This window comes from Harmonia axyridis, chromosome 2 (genome assembly GCF_914767665.1).
Source record: "Harmonia axyridis chromosome 2, icHarAxyr1.1, whole genome shotgun sequence".
NCBI classification, from domain to species: domain Eukaryota; kingdom Metazoa; phylum Arthropoda; class Insecta; order Coleoptera; family Coccinellidae; genus Harmonia; species Harmonia axyridis.
Genome location: NC_059502.1, coordinates 49159030 through 49179357, shown reverse-complemented (window position 1 = coordinate 49179357; position 20328 = coordinate 49159030). Strand labels below are relative to the sequence as shown.

At 31.8% G+C, this 20328-nt stretch overlaps 1 protein-coding gene across 1 annotated transcript; it reads left to right on the top strand.

Moving 5' to 3' along the window:
• The first annotated feature begins 197 nt into the window (after window positions 1-197).
• LOC123672109 (anaphase-promoting complex subunit 4) lies at window positions 198-16802 on the top strand. The gene is made up of 5 exons (XM_045606100.1): window positions 198-439; window positions 496-624; window positions 12512-12684; window positions 12743-13468; window positions 15677-16802. The coding sequence occupies exons 1-5, from the start codon at window positions 334-336 to the stop codon at window positions 16715-16717; spliced, it is 2175 nt and encodes a 724-aa protein (XP_045462056.1). The 5' UTR covers window positions 198-333; the 3' UTR covers window positions 16718-16802.
• Window positions 16803-20328: the final 3526 nt, after the last annotated feature.

Below are 20328 nucleotides of genomic sequence, written 5' to 3'. Positions count from 1 at the left end.
AATCCGAAATAACTGTTAAAAAATACGAAAAAACCCGGGGCTTCCATAAAATAACTCTCACTCAGTAAACTATACTTTTTTCATTTTCTTTGGGTGAGAATGACTTTTTCGGGAAATCGATTGTAGTGTTCAAAACCAAGTCTCTGTGTTCTGTTGAAAATCCTATTTGTTTTTGTTCAATGGTTTTGTTTTGATCATCAACTAAATTCAAATTGATAGTAAATTTTTTAGATCTGTGATTCTGTGATAGGTAATTCATAAACAAACCTTTAAATATTTAGTGTTCTGTGCTTTAAACCTTATTTAAATTACAATTATTAATCTTAAATAAAAATGCTTCCTATAATTAAGCAATTAGAAGAGAAAAATTTACCTTATGAAATAGATCATATGGTCTGGAATGACCGAATGGATTTAGTAGCATATTCAACTACGAAAGGTATATGCAGTATTCCACAAATTTGAACGGAATATTTATCAATTCAAAAATTTCAGGTGAAGTAGCTCTTCATCGACTCACTTGGGCGAGAGCTTGGATATTGAGTCCTCCTAGTAAAAATGTCAATGTGGAATGTATAACTTTTAGACCAGACGGAAATGTTTTAGCTATAGCTTATGACAATGGTAGGTTATTCATAAGCTGAAGTAGCCTTTAGTTAGGGTTTAGCAAATCTTTTTAATTTGTTTGGAAATATACAAAATATGAAATGTAAAGGAAAGTAATAATGTTGCTTATTGACCATAGTAATGAGAATGCTGATAGGATGTCAGTGCTGTGTTGAAACATTCTTGGCAACAGTTCTGGATTCTTCATTTTTGAGTTATTAAACTCTTTAATGCCATTACATTCTGAAAAATTTTTCAATGAGCAGATCGCTCTATCATTTTGTCATGTATGAAATTTTGAGCCGGGAATCTAAGTATATATAAAACCGCTTGCACATATACGTCAAACTTTAAACGTAAAATCACAGCCCAAACGGGACCATCTAGAGCAAAAATGACAAGAATAAGACCCCCCTCAAAATCGTCTGGAGATCCCGGGAAAAATCCCAAACCTTCGATTCTCCCCGCGGTTTTCGAGTATACGGGGTGTTTCGGATCATTTTGACATTTCAAGTCCCATATTTCTGTGGTATCTGTGGACAATTTGGCTGTCAGTGTCATGTTAATAATAAATATTCCATTTCGATATATGAAAGTTCTTGAAAAAGTTTGCAGTTTCCAAAATTGTTATTCAATATTTAAATAAATGCCGACAGATAAAATGCAAAGTTTTCGGCGAATCGAAAATTCGATAGATATTTGTCAAAATTTGGAAATGAACATTGATATCATCGAATGCATTTTCCTCAATTCAGGTTTGTTTTAAGTGTTTGTATCATTCAATTGGATATGAATGTTACTTTATTTCAGGAATTTTTCGTTTATTTTCCACAAACTATAAAACTACATTCTCTTTCGTGAGAATTTGAATCTATTGCGACAGAAGATGGAACTACAAAAGAGAACAGAAGCTTCATCTGATCATGTATTAAACAGATAGAAAAACTCCTTATAGATAATTCACAATTGGCTTTATTACTGGAAAAAGAGCCAAGTTAGTCAGATGACATTCAAAAATTTCCATGTGTTTTTGGAATATTTAAAATATACACTTTTACGACTGAAGAGTGCAAAAATATAAGTTACCTATCAGTTTTTGAAGAATTTGAGTGCAGTGCTGTTGAATTTATAATGAAGAAATCAAATCGTTGTGAAATCTTTCATACGAATAATTTCAACCATATATACCCTGTTATATTATCATAATATTATTTGTCGTTCAACTGAAACCTTGGAAATTAAGAGACTCTCAAACTTATAACCTGATTTCTCAAAAAGGTTCTACCTAGATATTAAATTTGCTTATGAGGTAACATAAGCCATGGGTATTCGAAAGGCAAGTCTATTCATTCTGTCTCTTTTCAGGTTGTTCATTTATAGCTATACTATATACATATATAAAATCAGTTCAAATTTTTCACTTGAATTACTAGTCAAAATGTTACAACAGAAATAAAATTTGAAGGATCATTCAGTATATGAAGAATTTTGACATGGCAGTTACTTTCGAAATTGGTATAAATTTTCCAGCAATTCAATAAAATACTTTATACTTGCATCTTGAAATGAATTTTGCACTTTTTCAGTGTTCAATAATGAGATAATTATTAAATTGACTCAAGAGATTAACAGAGTATGCTTTATCAGGATTAGTTAATACTGCTAAAGACGTTAATAAACCTATTAATTTCTTATATGGTTCATCATTACAACTCTCTTTTGTTGAATCAAATTTCAATTAAGTTTTCATATGTTTACAATTAGACATGCTGAATTATTGCAATACATACTTGAAGAATATAAACAATTACTATACTACCTTTTTCATAATTTCTAGTGATATTCATCCCTAAACATTTTTAGCTTTCCCTGAATTCTTTATGATGAAATTACCACTTAAATTTTCTATCAGATATATTCATTCAGAATTAACATTTGTTAAAACAAAAAAGTCAACCACGTACAATGCAACAACAGTTAGCAAGTTATTTTTTGATTTTATGTAAATACAATGCTCAATTGTTGATCTTTTTTAACTAATATCTGTCAAAATTTCATTTACTATATATATTTCCCTGTTCAATTTACTTCTGAGTGAAACCCAGAGCTACAAGCTTGCTCTATAACGTAACGAACCATCACGATTAAGCTTTAATTCAGCTGTCCTCCACTGAATCAGAATTATCTAGTGAAATTTCTATATTATTTTTTATCTATGATAACTACATCTCGACTGGTATTAATGAAATTGTTACCTGTATCCCTTTGATCATTCACCAGAACCCACAAAAATCATTTTTGTCCATATACCTTCAAGAAATATGGAACAGAAAAGTATGCAAAATTCATCGATACAATTTTCAGATTCTAAAAACGTCTTAGTTCTTCAGGAATGTCCAATTGGTCTTTCAATATTATAAATTATGGAAAATAACCTACTATTAACCAAATTTTTAGATTTCAAAAGGTGTCCTTCCTTGTATTTCTTAATAAATTATGAAATAGAAGAATAATTTGTTGCTCAACTGAAAAAGTATTGATGAACCTCGGAAATGAGGGAATTCTAATAACCTGATTTCTCAAAGATGTTACTGATATGATTACGATTGCTTGTAAGGCAACATTAGCCATGGGTTTTTGAAAGGTAGATCTATTCATTCTGCCCCTTTTTAGTTTATTATAGCTATACTGAATATTCCTAAAACAAAATTTCACTGTAGGTCTTTTCATAGATCTTATCGAATGATTATGTAAATTCAATATTTGTCAAAACTGAAAATAAACATTGAATGCAGTTTCTTTTTCAGGTAGTATTTCTATTGACTGATAATAACTCTCACATTTTGATTATGCATTTTTCCCAAATTTTTCAAAGAAGAAAGGAATTGCCATTTCTAGAGAAATGAGAATTTCAGATTTCAAAATGTCTAATTACTACTTCAAATATATATACACCCTATATAATTGTTGATCAAATATTGTGTATTTCTTTACAAATTAGTTAATAATTTGAAGCTTTAATCTCAATTTTCAGACTTGAATTGGTCCAACATCTCTAGATACTTCTAATTGATATTCGACAAATAAATATCCTGTATAATTATTCATCCAAACGAAAATAATCCATCTTCTGAAAAGAAAAACAATGTTTACTATATAGAATTAATTTTAATAATGATTCAAAAGTGATGAAATTTTGCAGACTTACTTATTGTGGATCTTAGATCACGAATCCCCTTTCATAAATTCCTTAATCCAGCTAGTTTTTTTTTTATTTGGGAAATTGGCCTAATGAAGGTGAGGTTATCCACATTAATAGCTAGTTTTCTTGTATTTTATTAACTGATTCTCGTAAGAAATGATTAATTAATCACATTTCAAGCTTTCCCTGAAATAAAAATGCCTTTTTTTCGTCAAAATCGATGGTTTTATCCATTGTTTATATATGGCGGCGGCCATCACGTTTAATACGTGAAGTCTGTCAGATGCAGCGTTGCCAGGTCGACAAGCCTAAAATATCGTACCGCGTGTTTAAAATCATCGTATTTTATCGTACATATTATCGTATCCCACTGATTTTATCGTACACATTCGAAATAAAGGAAATTTTTGCGAGAATATGACAATTTGTGGAAAAGGATGAAAAAACAAGCAATGTATCGATTAAGTAATATATTTTTTATTTAGACAAAACGGTTAATGAATAATTAATTAATTATCAGACAAGATCAGAGAACCTGTATTTTCCTATTCACAGATTGTCGGTATTTTCACTTTATTCAGAATACACCTTATTCTAATGTCTCTCATGGTTAAATTTTACTTTATGAATAGGATAGATAGTAGAGATGCGTACAGATTCGAAAATAAAACAAGAAATTTTTTAAGGAAATCGTGAAAGAATGGATCGAATTTTACTTATAACATCGTGAAAATTGTTTCTGTTATTTTTGTGTTTTTTTTTTGTTGAAAATTACTCAATTTCATACAAGTTCTTTTCCCAAATAACTTAGAATATTGCAAAAAACATGCAATCGTCGACAAAGATGTAAAGGAAACCGAATAAACAATACCCAAATACAAAATTCTTTGAATATGGGTGTTCGAGGTACCAGATACGTTTCGAAATTGAATCTGAAATACTAATGAAAAATACGTTTTTCGGAAATAATTCAAGGATCCTATTATTTAATGATACCTATACATATACTTAGGGTTGAAGTTTGTAAGTACGATTTCAAGTAACAAATTTATTTTGATAATTATATTTGACTTCAATAGTCTTTCTGAATTAAAATTAATGAATTTATTTAACATGCATTGTCATGTATTTCTTTTTCATATTAATTCAATTAAATATCTCTAGTGTGCTTTTTTGCAGATACGCCCTTTTCAATTGAAATAGCAGTATATTTTTGATGGTCTTTGTTATGTGCTTTCAACAATTGAACATTTGATCCCATATCCACATATTATAAAATAATATGAATCTAAATACTTGAATTGATTGGAAATACGAAGAAATATTTTCGTAAAAATTCTCTATGAAATAAGGGTCATCAAAAAAACGATTTTGTTGTGTGAAATGAATATATTCAAATCTGAAATATTCAGCCACTCAAATATGTCAATGAAATACCTGTTACAAACAATTTTTTTTCACTAAATAGAATACCAAATATGAGATAATGGTATATTTTCAACTGAAGTTTGAACACCATCTGTTTTTAATGAGGCACCTACCCTTCGGATATTCCATGATTCTTTGTATTTATTTTCAACCGACAGCCAGAAAAGAAATTTTATGATTTTATTATGTTTAAGTAGGTTCGTTCTTCTAGATCCACGTAGAACGTAGAACCCCAATGAACTATGAATTGATTCATCGGAACATTCTAAAGTCTAGACTTTCCCAACCGTTTCGGTTAGATTTTTTAAAACTACTAAAATCTACCAAATGATTTCTTCCTACTAAAAACTTCATGAAAATGCGAAAAATCTACTAAAAAAGAAAATTTCTACTAAATCTGGCCATACTCAGTTTCATTATATTTTTAGTATCTATGGAAATTTCAACTCAAATGATAGGTACACTGAAATGATCGTACAAAACGCTATTATCGTACATAGTACCGATCAGCAAATTATCGTACAAAACGATAATTATCGTACGAACGGTAACGCTGGACTCAGATGCGAAATAATCTGCAACGTTGCCTGTATGCCAGATCTTCTTGATGGGATCGGTTTTTTACTTGGTGGAAATTCATATTAATAGATTGTTTGAGATTATGACGTATTATAAAACTGTATGGAAACTCATAATTTTCGCACAGCTATTCGAGCAGAAAATTCGGCAAGTTTATTTTCGAAATGAATAAATGGTAGTTCATATGGTGTTATTCTGGTTTTTTCGATATTGACATCGAATTCAGTATAGTCCTCCTGAACATATACAGGGACATTGATGATGACGAGGACGCTGTGATTACAAGGTTTTCAAGGGGTTCACAGACCAAATTAGATTTTGTGTTATACTTGCCAATTGTCTTCTTTTTTTTTCATATGAAACAATAGATTTACTATTTTTTTTTTTAATTTCTACCTGAATGGCTAAAACCGTGATAAGTAAATAAATATATTATAATATAACAAATACATAAGCGTACACATTTTTTTACCGAAATTTGAGGCTTTATTGTAAAACACTGGTTATACATTTATGATTCGAAATATTGCCCATCGCTGGTCACTATACTTTCTCACATCTTTCGGGCAGCGTACGAATTGAAAAAACTGGTCATCTTTTGAAGCGATCCACGAATCGATCCAAGTTTTTAATTCTTCATAAGATAGGAAGTGCTGGTCAGCCAGGCTGTGTGCTATTGATCGAAACAAGTGATAATCCGAGGAAGCAACGTCTGGAGAATACGTCAGGTGGGGTAGGAATTCCCATTTCAACTCTTTCAAGTATATCTTGACTTTCGCAACATGGAGTCGAGCATTGTCATGCAATAGAATCCATTCATCTACTCTCTCGTCGTATTGCGGCGGTTTGTCTCTCAATGCTCGACACAAACGCATTGATTGCGTTCGATAACGATCGCCTGTGATCGTTTCAGTCGGTTTTAACAACTCATAATACACTACACCGAGCTGGCCCCACCAAATACTGAGCATGACCTTAGAACCGAGAATATTCGGTTTAGCCGTCGACGTGGAAGCATGGCCGGGATATCCACATGATCTTATGTGCTTGGGACTATCGTAATGAACCCGTTTTTCGTCTCCAGTCCCAATCCGATGCAGAAATTCCTTCCGTCTTTGCCTCGAAAGCAGCTGTTCACAAACGAACAAACTCCGTTCAAACACCTCCCGGCTTCAACTCGTACGGCACCCACTTTTCTTGTTTCTGAATCATTCCTATGACTTTCAGGCGTTTTGAAATGGCTTGTAGGCTTAATGATCCTGTCAATTATTGTTGCGTTTGAAATGAGTCTTGATCAAGTATTGCCTCCAATTCTGCATCTTCAAAAACCTTCTCTCTTCCACCGCGATGCTGGTCTTCGACATCAAAATCACCATTCTTGAAGCGTTGAAACCACTCTCGGCACGTTCTTTCACTAATAGCGGCCTCACCATAGGTATTTGAGAGCATTCGATGAGCCTCAGCCGCAGATTTATTCATATTTCAGTAGAAAATTAAAACCTCCCTCAAATGACGAGAATTTGACTCGTAAGCTGACATGGATAATCGTGAATAACTTTATGATGCAGACACAAATCGACTAACATGTCGATGGCGTTATGTTCACAAATAACTAAACTCATTGTATGACATCTACGATATATTTATTTCGACTATCACTTACCGTTACAGCCAGCTATTGCCCAACGGCAGGAGCAAAGTTGTACGCCTAAATCTAATATTTCGGAATATGACATTGTTCAGCTAAAATATTTTCGAAGTTCAGGCGCTTCCGGTTATATAAGAATTAAAAAAATTTTTTTCAAAACAAACTTTTTCTTCATTTTATGTCTCAGATATTATCGAGATTTCCATTCTCAATTACTCTTTGCTAAAATTATTGTGTTAGTCCTCATAGTTTTCAAAATATCAAGGAAAAACCGTAAAAAAGAGAGAATTTCCTTAGTCACAATTACCTGAATTATTTTTACTGTGAATATCCTATGCCTATGTCAATTCACTTTCTCAAACTAAAATGATGTTGGAACATCGTGCATATCTTGAATTTGAGAAATATCATCACAGGGTGCCAAAAATTGTAAACAAAATTTGATCATAACTTTCGATTTTCAAATCAGAACCCTATTTTTTTGTGATTTCGCTGGATTCTACGGTAAAAAATAAGGGTAGTGTCCAAACGTGATTATGCTCTCAAATTCAATAATTCAAGAGTTATTTGAGATTTTATGAATTTATGTTATACGTAGGGTCAATTTTATTCGAACTGTTTCCAGACAGACTAGCAATAATACTCTATGACCATAGAAATTTAAATATCTAATTACTTTACATGTGACAGGTATTTTCATTATCAAAGCTTCACTAATTTGATTTCACGAATTGAATTTCCGATATTCAAATGACAAAATTCTGGATATACTTTTCTCTAATTATGTGGCAAGAAAACTGTTCTACCAACCAACATTTTTCAATGCAAAAATCACTAATAGATATTTATGGAAATTTCCGTCAATTTCAATAAAAAGGCAGTGAATTCGGGAACATAATGTTTAAAACTCGTACAGAAGGCTCATTCTACCACTCGGTCATTTTGAACTCTTGGAAGAATAACAATAAGTTCTGCACTTGTATTATAAATATCTTATTCCATATTCACGATGAATGCATTAGAATTATTGGTAGAACTCATCAAATTTTGAATCAGAAATTTCCTCATCTTCTTGAAAGGATGTTGCATACTTCATGAATATCCATTATACTGGATGGAGTACCTACCTAGAAGAAAAAAACCTCTACCTACCAAATGAAATAAAATCATGCAGGACTCCTGTGTGCCAATTCTATTGATATGAAAAAGCGGTAGAATACATTTTATGAATTCAGGAAAAAATCAGCGTGGTGATGAAAAGGGAGTAACAGAAAGTTTGAAACATCCTTCCGAATTATCTTCTCGTCAATTGGTGATAAGTGTGGATATTTCTGATTGAATGCTCGACAAGTTCTCGAAACAATTCTGTTACATTCACCGTGGATATGGAATAGATCCAGAATTTCATTATTTGAATAACGGGGATTCATATCGTCAAATTATAATCTACTAGATTCAATAATGAGTACACCTGTCACTTTGAAATAATTGAATATTTGAAACGCACTCTAGAAACAGATTGAATGAAATTGACCCTACGTATAACATAAATTCATAAAATCTGGAATAACTCTTGAATTATTGAATTTGAGAGCATAATCATGTTTGAACACTACCCTTATTTTTACCGTAGAATTCATCGAAATCACAAAAAAAATAGGGTTCTGATTTGAAAATCGAAAGTTATGATCAAATTTTGTTCACAATTTTTGGCACAATATTTGAAACACCCTGTGATGATATTTTTCAAATTCAAGATATGCACGATATTCCAACATCATTCTAGTTTGTGAAAGTGAATTGAGTATACGCATAGGATATTCACAGTGAAAATAATTCACGTGATAGTGACTATGGAAATTCTCTCTTTTTTACGGTTTTTTCTTAATATTTTGAAAACTATGAGAACTAACGCAATAATATTAGCAGACAGTAATTGAAAATAGAAATCAAATATTTTCATGTGAAGTGAACGATGAACGGGAGGATGATTGGAGATTGGAAATTGAGGGAGAGGAAGTTGAAAAGGTGGAATGTTTCAGATATTTAGGAGTGAACATAGAAAATACGGGAAGCCAAGAAAGGGAGATTAACGAGAGAATTGAAAAAGCCGGAAGATTATACCACGCAATTAATAAGAAATTCCTAAGAAGAACTGAAGTCGAAGAGAAAACTAAAATGACCGTGTTCAAGTCGATATTCAGACCGGTTCTATCGTACGGATGTGAAACTTGGAACACAACAAAGAGAATGAGGAGTAAACTACAGGCAGTGGAAATGAAATTTTTGAGAGGAGTGAAGGGGGTTACAAGGATGGACAGAAGGAGAAATGAGGACATAAGAGGTGAATTGGGGATAAAATCATTGGAAAGGTTTGTGGGTGAGAGGCAGTTGGGATGGTGGGGACACTTACATCGTATGGAAGAGGAGAGACCAATCAAACAAATATGGGAGGCAAAAGTCGAGAAAAAGGCAAAAAGGGGAAGACCGCAACAAACATGGGAGGATATGATAGAAGAGGAAATAAAAAAGAGAGGGAAAAGCGTCAGGGAAGCTGAGATGATGACATCAAATAGGACAGAATGGAAGAAATTTATTGAATCAAATTAGAATTATTTTAAGTTATTGTTAAGATAGAAAATGTAGATAATGAAACCCATACACCGAAAGGTAACAAATGGGATAAAGATTATATATATATATATATTTTCATGTGAGCAAGGGCGAAATGGTGTGTTCTAGGAAAGAAGTCATATAGAATTCTACCCTAGAATCAGCATAGGATACCGAGTGAATCGTCTAAAATCAGCTAACAATACAAGGTTTCCGAAAAAAATCTTTCATTTCCTAGAGGGATACCCAGTGAAGGATCTACCGGCATAGTGACGGGGTCCAAGGGGCGGAGCCCCTTCGGCGAGCAGAGCGAGTAGTATTAAATAATAAGGTTTGCTGAATCTGTGGTCAAATTCAAGTATGTCTGGCCTCAAACTCAATAATTCTCAAGAAGAAAAGAGCTAGGAACTTGTTATATATGTTTCAATACATTTATTTTCAATATGACAAAAAATTATTATATCAACCAAAAAATAAAAAAAATGGTCAATACTAGAAGTTCAAAAAAACAGTTAATTAATCAAATGAGTAAATTAGCATGATAACTGAGACGTTTGGGGATTGTACAAAAATCCCAAAACGTATGTCAATCCTAATATAATTATTTATTTATTTAATTATTACACATTCTGAACAGTGGCGAAAATCGAAGTATGTCAGTATGCGGAAAACAAAGTAGAACATGGTTACATTTCGAACAGGCAGCCTCGGAACGTGGAAACCAATTGAGGTTAGCAGTGAGGGCAATCAAATTGAAAACATATAATATTATGTAGGAAAAGAATTCTCAAATAAACCTGGCGTACCTCTAAGGAGTTCACATGAAATTAAATTTTTTGTTAAGCCAAAGCACCTTACTTCCTAAAATGGAAAATAAGCGACTTATTTTGAAATATTTATTTCTTTCACTAGTACAAAAAATTTATTTGTTTCGTCGAATAAACTTCATGATTGTCCTAACAACCATTTTTTGTACTTATACGAATGACAATATTTTGTTACTAATAGCAAAATAAGACAGTAAAAAGAAAAAAGTGCGCTGGGATGTGAACTCGTGAAACCCGTGATCATCATGTAGCACCACTCAATCGACACTACTAAGCTATTTGATATTAAGAGACAAAACGATAATTTCCTTCTTAAAGCCATTCTGCTAGCCGCATTCATTTTGTGATTCAATAGTGTCAATAGAAGGGCCCAAATATGTGTTCAACAAGAAGGCGGTGACCATTTATACGATATTTTATAGCGCTTTATCAAATCAGTTTGTCATGAATGTTTCCTATTAATAAAACTGTCTTATTTTCACCTTTACGAAAAAAGTCAAATGAGCTTTGTTGTTGAGAATGTTATTACGAATCGAAATGCATGAAAAAATATAGGGTGTTCCATTGAAAAAAATATCATTTTATGAAATATTATGACAACGCGACTTGAGATGACCACTGAAAATGCTACTAGTTTGCCCATTTAAACGACATCGTAGCATCAATAATAACGGAGTTAGTATTGTGCCGATTTAATTTTAAACACCCTCTATAGCTATATCGACATCTATCCTTGTCTTTTAATCTAAAAATAATTTCACCTGTGTATACAGACCTCCTATCTATTTTGGGAACCCATGCTGACAGAATGCAATTCTAGTTTTCATAAAATCGCTCACAGGCCAAATTAAAATCATCATATTCAGTCAAGAAATCTCAATTAGCATCCAGCAGATAGTCATAGAGCAACAAACGGTTAGCTTTTCTGAAATTGAATCTCTTGGAACCAACACCGTTCATATTATCTTTAAGCTGTCTTGATGACAAAATTAGAGAAAACTCTAGAGGAGAATGATGAGCATCTATCGGAACGAGAGAATTAGACTTCGCCACAAAAACTTGGTGACAACAACAAACAAGATCCATATTGATTTATTAACTATTTTCTTGAATTTGTATTTTTGGATAATAAATATATACAGAATTTATTTATTCGATTTCATATTGAAAAACCTCTATCCAGTATAGCCCCATTTGAATTTTATAGCCTTCATTATTGAGCGCACTTTGTCTGAACAGATCGCTCTCTCATTTTGTCACAATATCTGTAATTTTCTCAAATTATGAGGTTTGACTCACTGATGATTAATCCATACTCTAATTCGATTCTGTCTGCCCGACCGGCCAATCTTGAATGCTGCGCTGAAATTCGTTCGATCCTCTACCTTCCCTTTTATGAGAAGTCTCAAAAGTTCGTATTTTGCCCCTCTGTATATATGTCCCAGATAACTCAACAATATTAACTGAGACAGCTATTGAGTAAAATATAAGCAATCGACTGTATATAATTAAAAATTGAATGCTCGAATATTTTATTGAAATAAATGAAAATAATTAGATCAATTTACAATCGATTGGCATCCGTTTTCAAATAATATACATTTTCAGGTGATATTTGGATCATTAGTATTGAGAATAAAGCTGTCTGTAAGTTTATAGCAACGAAAAAGAAAATTTCTTATATGTCTTGGGTACAAGAGAAGAGTAAGCATAAAAATAAATCTCAAGATAAGCCTCTATATTCAAGTGGAGATGAGCATAATAATTATATGGAATATATTGTAAGTAATTACAATTTTTTAATTAAAAATGAATGGGTTCATATCATTATATTCCTAGGACTTGTCATCCATATACTTAGCTGCACCACCTTTAATGTATGCTGAAGATAATATTCGATCACCTAAAAAGAGACAAAGACCTAGTCTTTTGCATGAACAGTATGATCTCAATATACTTGCAGTTGGGACTAAAGATGGAGAAGTAACTCTCCATGTGTTTGGAGAGCATCCTTTTGTAGTACTTAACATGAAAGATTATTTAGGAGTTAGATGTTCAGTCGAAAATATATTGTTTACAGAAGATCTGAGTAAACTTTCTGTGATAGTCAAAGACGAAAAATGTAATATTAAAATTATATTAATTAATTCTGAAATCATCAAATCAAAAACAAAAGAAATATATTCTGTTGCTCATAAATGTGTTCAGTTAACATATTTATTAGAAGTTATACGAGGAAGTATACGTAATATGAAGGAAAGTTGGGAATCTATCTTAATAGAAATGGACAATAAGCTATCAAAATATGCTAGTAAATGTCCTGAAGGTGGTCTTGCTGCTGAATTCATGGATTTATTGATGTTTGGTAAATATTCACAAAACATGCAGGAATTTCTACTCCATGATCTTACTAAGAAAGGATTGGAAAAATTCGGTGAAGGTATTGAAGTGAGTTATTCCACTATGCAAGAATTACTGCTGAAGTATGTAACTAAATATGGTCAATGTATTACATATCATTTAGCAGAACTTCGAGGAATGGTCAGAATGCGACATATGTATAATGTAAGTACCCCAAAATTTTCATAGTTTATATTTTGGAATGTGTAGAATCATATAAAAATATTTAGTCCGCTCGCCGGCGCCGTCCTGAACTTGTCTCGGAAATTATAACAGTTATCTGCATGAAATTCGCTACAAATATCAGTTCCCACACTTCTGCGATCATCCTGGTTTGAAAATATATATTATTCAGGAACTTTTTGATACACAATGATGAAATTGGAAATATATTGTGAGAAATATGGATTTTTGAAATTTTTATTAAGATTTCGGAATGAATTACCCAGGTTCGAATCCCGTCGCTACATATTCATAAAAATTTTTTATATTGATTATTATTTGGTATATATTTTTCGATATATTTCCTGTTGAAAGAAGAAATAATAAGTTGTGTTCAATCAAAACCATTATTATGTAAGTTTGAATAATAATAATAGCTTTATTATTATTTCTAGTAAAGGTCCACATGATTATTTACATTGTAATACCTCAAATCTAAGCAGTAGTATCAGTAAGGGGAAAGGAAATATAAGTGAATCCGAAATTTATAAATTTACAAGAATAAAGAATGTAATTTTTCAAATTCACAAATTACTTCCCTGAAGAGATAAGTCCTAGCTCTATACTGAGCCAATGTTCCTCCACCGAAGTTGATAAGAACTAAGGTCTGACAGTTCTTCAACAGAATGGGAATAAAATACTTCGGCTTGTAAGCTGACAATTGACGATGATGTTGGGCTGTCTTTTGATGAAGGACTCTCAATGTAATAATCAAACTTTCAGCGTTTATCAGGAAGACCAATTAGGAATTTATTGAAGAAAAAATACCAAAAAGAAAAACTTTTTTTGAAGGTTTTATGAATATAATAGAGGAAAACAATTTTTTAAATTTCGCTGCGATAACTGCTATAACATTCAAAGAAACCAGGAATATAAATGATCTGACAGTTTCACTGTATCGAGTACACATTCACGAAGATACGCATTGGCGTACGCCCAGATTTTCATCAACTGTCTTATTCAGTTGAATTTAATTTGTAATGTAGCCCGTTACAATGTTCACCTGTCGAAGCATCAACTGTTGTATTCAAAGGCATAAAACTTAAAGATTCGCCTGCTTCAATTTTCATTATTTCGATGAAGTTTTCTAAAGAACTTTGCTTACTCATAATTTTGATTAGTTTCGAGATCCTGCAACAGAATATACTAAACCTACTGATCTATCTTTGTGAGTGAAAATGTTAACGCAGCAAGTAATGGAATCCGAAGTACCGACAAAGGGATACTTAGATAAAATATGGTATTATTTATTTACTTTAGGGTCCTAAAAAAATTGAGAAATTGATATCAGGGGTGCTGCCGATTCAATTCAAGTAGTTCGGAACTTTTACTTCAAGATCTCATTCATTTTTACGGGATTGTTTATCATCAATATATATGTAATGATTGTGGCGACGACAGATCGAGCCCTTTGATATAACCGCTGGTTGATGAATTCTTTGATTCAATTTTTGCACGGTAAAATTATTGAGAGTTATGACTTATAATGGATATTCCTCCTGGAGGGGGAAATATCCCCCTTATCCCCCCCTTGGGTACGCCACTGAAGTAGACTTAACAGACAGGTCCGTTTTACCCCTCATATCGAATCTATTATCAATTTAACTATATTATCAAATAAAGTTTTTCACATCTGTAAAATATATCTTAATAGCACTTAAACCAAATTTCCATAATTGTTGCTCATAAATAAAAACTAATTTTTGACTGATTTTTTTTTATAAATAGATTAAATAGATGCAAAAAATGTTCTTTCATAATGAGGTTTGATATTTGAAGTGAATCAAAGAATTAATTACGTTCTTCTACGAAAATGAAGAGTTAACAATGACAACATTAATGATAGAACATTTAAAGCTTCTAATTCGTTTCTGCTTCTCACGATTATCAAGTAAAACTCAATTTATTCAGACAATTATTTAAACTATAGTTTATGCTTAGCTGATTAATTTTCAATATTGATGGTTGATCAATGTAAAAAATGTAAACTGAAAAGATAAATACTGTATCTACAATCCTTTGCAAATCTAGCATAGCAATGTGCCAAAAAAATTTTGCATGATTTACTGTACAATTGTTGGAAAATAATTATCTTCTCTTGGTAGTTGTACAATAATCATTTTCTTAAATAATGTTTCGTTTTAATTTCAGTTCATTGATATATGTGAAGGAACAATCACAGAAGCAATCAAATCTACTGGTGCTTTTCTCATAAAAGCAGGAGAAATGCATCAGACAATAAACCAGTCCATTGTTAATTACAAGTCCTTCTTCAGATGGTTATATAGGGCTATGATGGTTCTTTTGGAAGAGGTGGAACCGCCAGAATTACAAGCGATGACACAGCAGGAATTGGTTCTTATTGCAGAATTTTTTCAGAATTTTGATAACATTGAAGGAAATGGAAAGGGTTTTATGATGGAAAAATTAGGACAGTATTTATCAGATGACTCTTTAACAATGCCCTCAAAAATGGAAGAAAATGAATGGTCTGCTTTTTTAGCTGAAAATAATTGCTTCAAATATGATTCAATTATCTTAGATCATAATAAAGATTTTTCATTAATTCAACAATTCAGCAAACTAGAAAACAGTTTATCGTCAGTGTTCTTCACATCAAAAAATATGCATAAACATTTTATGAAATTCGATGTATTTAATTGCGTCAATTCACCTGAAGAACTCAAAATTACAAGTGTTAATAGAGAAGAATCCATTATATACTTTTTTCCAAAATCAAAACATGAGATCATTTTACTCCAAATAAACTCAGATGGTGATACAAGAAGTTGTGATTTCAACTTTATTGAATATGGTGAACCAAATATAACATATGAAATAAGTGATATAAAAGTTTATTCCACATCAATTATTTCTCTTTTACTGAGAGATGTAGCCAACCGAACATCATTAATGTATCAATTTCCCATTGATGCAGCTTTATACTTTACTCGTGAAATTAACGTTTTAACTCAAAGTTTGTGCAATAACCCCAGCCCATTATTAGTTAATGGTACTTATTTGAATCCAAAGATATATAAAGATGTTCAAATGATGGGATCACAGCTAGCAGTATCAGGAAGCAGGAAGGTTGGAATTGTATTGTCAGCAAACCGACATAAAGTAAAATTATTTGAGATGGAATGTGAAGAGGAGGATGATGATGATGAAGATGCTGATATTAGTATGTGAAGCAGAAATCGTGAAGCTGTCAGAAAACATACATAATATGACTTTTAATTAAAATAAAATCTTTTTTTAGTACAAAAAATGATGTATATATGTATATTATTTCATTGTTATCATATTGAAATAACTATGTTATTCACTAATTGCTGGTTGATAGAAAAAAAGAGTCAGGTTTTTTAGAACAAAACCACTTTTTAAACAAAGGCTGAATAGTTTTGATTTTAATTGGAAATCATCTTCAGGGCTCTACACTGAAAAGTACAAAATCTTTTACAAATTAAAAAATTAAAGAAAGGGCATTACGAACATGCAAATAAAATCTATATTATTATAAACAAAAGAAAAGTTATTCAAAATGAAAGATTAATATGGTTTAAACTTCAATTTTATGTATCTTCAATTATAAGTAAATGAGGGAATGAACAATTTTATAAATTCCGGGAAATTGCTTATAATTTTGGAATGGTCAATTTGTAAAATTGTTCATTCTCTCATTTCAAATATAATTGAAGATATATATATATATATATGTACAGGGTGGGCAAATAAGCGAGGTAAGCGGCTATATCTCAGGAACCACTCATCGTAGAGACTTGCGGTAAAAAATTTTACCACTAAAGAAAACACTGGAAATTGTTTTGAAGTTCATACCTCCACCGCTAGGGGGCGTAATGGCTATCGTCGAGTAGAAAAATGAATTTTACTCGAAAAATTTTCATATTAAGTTGGAAAAAAAATATCATCACTGTAAACCTTGGAAAATTCTCTATCTGTTTGAATTGTCACTTTCGATTTTGCGACATCAAATAAGGCTGGGGGAAAGATAGAAATCTGACTGATTGAAATGTCTGTAACTTCAGTTTGGCTCAACATTTTTGAGCAAATTAGATCTTATTTGAGAGACAACATCTTGTTAATTAAGGAAAAAATATACTCATGATGAATTTGATTCAGCTGCTTCCGATAGGGAGCGCTAAGTCAGAAGTTCATTGTTTTGTTCATTTTTCTCTGAAATTTCAAATGTATTGATAGGATTTTCTTAACAGAAACAAAAATTTAATTGAATTCGCATGAAAAAACCTGAAGGTCGCAAAGCGATAATTTCAGGCGTTCTGAAGTTATGGCCGAAAGAAGACATTCTTCAACTGATGCACTGCGAAAAACCAAATTGAGTATTCAAGTTCTAACAGAAACAGAAATCCCATCAAATTTGTATGAAAAAACCAAAAGGTCGCAAAGCGATAGCTTCAGGGGTTCTGTAGTTATGGACGAAAAAAGATATTCTTCAACTGATGCACTGAAAAACTAAATTGTGTCTTTTTTCGTCCATAACTACAGAACCCATGTTTGCGACCTTTTGGTTTTTTCATACAAATTTGATGGGATTTCTGTTTCTGTTAGAACTTGAAGACTCAATTTGGTTTTTCGCAGTGCATCAGTTGAAGAATATCTTCTTTCGGCCATAACTTCAGAACGCCTGAAATTATCGCTTTGCGACCTTGAGGTTTTTTCATGCGAATTCAATGAAATTTTTGTTTCTGTTAAGAAAATCCTATCATTACATTTGAAATTTCAGAGAAAAATGAACAAAACAATGAACTTCTGACTTAGCGCTCCCTATCGGAAGCAGCTGAATCAAATTCATCATGAGTATATTTTTTCCTTAATCAACAAGATGTTGTCTCTCAAATAAGATCTAATTTGCTCAAAAATGTTGAGCCAAACTGAAGTTACAGACATTTCAATCAGTCAGATTTCTATCTTTCTCCCAGCCTTATTTGATGTCGCAAAATCGAAAGTGACAATTCAAACAGATAGAGAATTTTCCAAGGTTTACAGTGATGATATTTTTTTTCCAACTTAATATGAAAATTTTTCGAGTAAAATTCATTTTTCTACTCGACGATAGCCATTACGCCCCCTAGCGGTGGAGGTATGAACTTCAAAACAATTTCCAGTGTTTTCTTTTGTTTACTTTAGTGGTAAAATTTTTTACCGCAAGTCTCTACGATGAGTGGTTCCTGAGATATAGCCGCTTACCTCGCTTATTTGCCCACCCTGTACAATCTAAGTTTAAACCAAATTCATCCTTTAATAACTTTTGTTTCGTTTGAAATAATCATAGATTTTATTTGGGCGTTCTTAATGTCCCTTGTATAATTTTTTAATTTATGGCATATTATTACCGATTTTTCATTGTAGAGCCCTGACGATGATTAAAATCGAAACTAGTCGGCCTTGTTTCAAGAAGAGGTTTTGTACTAAAAAACCTTACCTCTTTTTTTCTGTCAACCAACAATTATTGAATGACAAAGGTCTCAAATCTATAACTGTTATTTTTCCTAATCCATATAAATTATTTTGTTAGTTACATTCTAACTTTTCTATTTTTGATTTCAAATTAATAAGTACATATAGTGTAACCACTAAACTATCATAGAACTAGGAAAATTCAAAATTAATAAAAGTTATGATATACAGGGTGAGTCAATAGTACTAGGTCGGTCAATAATTCTTGAAAATTGAAGCTAAGGAGAATGATTTAAATTTTGACAGAATCTACAGTACTCAGGGTATAAGCTTAAATTATTTTTGAATCTACAGGTTGATCCGAAAGTGATGAAACACGATTCCGCCCTATTTTATCAATTTAGAATACCCAATTTTTAAATCATTCTCATAATTTCAATGAAATTCTGGTTTTTAAATACCCGACTTGGTATCATTTGTCTATGGTACTTTTTGATGAAGCCTTTTTTTTTTAATTTTTTTGGTTATAATGGTTTAAAGTACAGATCCTGTCTTGAAAAACGTTCAAGATAATTGTACGATTTTTTTTTATTGAATTTCTAAAAAGTTTTCAAATCTGCAAATTCATGTTTATTCATCTCTACAGGTGGTCCAAAAAACTGCGATTTCTAGAAAATTGCCTCAAAAAAAGTCAATAAGTCCATTTATTCAAATGGCTAGTGCTAATTTTTTTTGTCTGTCAGGTAGTGGTAATGGGTAGGCTTCTTTTTTTGTGAAGAAATGTTATGCCTGAAATGAATAGTTTCTCAAATGATTCACATTTTATGTTTTGTTCAGAGCCTAGTGTTATTTTTTCCACACATACACTGTCAAAATAATAAAAAATGCTCAATTATCCATTTCGACTTCACATGATACCAGAAGTAAAAAATCTAACTGACATAGAGTTGGAAATTTCAAAAGGAAAATTTTTACACAGAACATCCCGGAAATAAATTCAGCAAATATTTCTATCCGTGAATACTAAACATATATTAGACCGTCGTGAGACAGGTTAGTTTTACCCTACTGATGACTCGTTGTTGCGATAGTAATCCTGCTCAGTACGAGAGGAACCGCAGTTGGGTATACACCCACCGACCAAAAAAACAGGCCTCAATTTCAAAGAGATTATTTTTAAGCACTAATTCTTGGTGGTAGTCATCGAGATAGAATAGAATATTCTATCTCTCGATGATGGTAGTGAATCAAAGTATTTGACCGCCACCTACTTAAACTTTGGGTATTCATAGTGTGTTGTAATGGGTTTTTTTCTTCAAAATAATGTCTATTTTCGATACAAATTTGAAACTAAAATAGAAAAA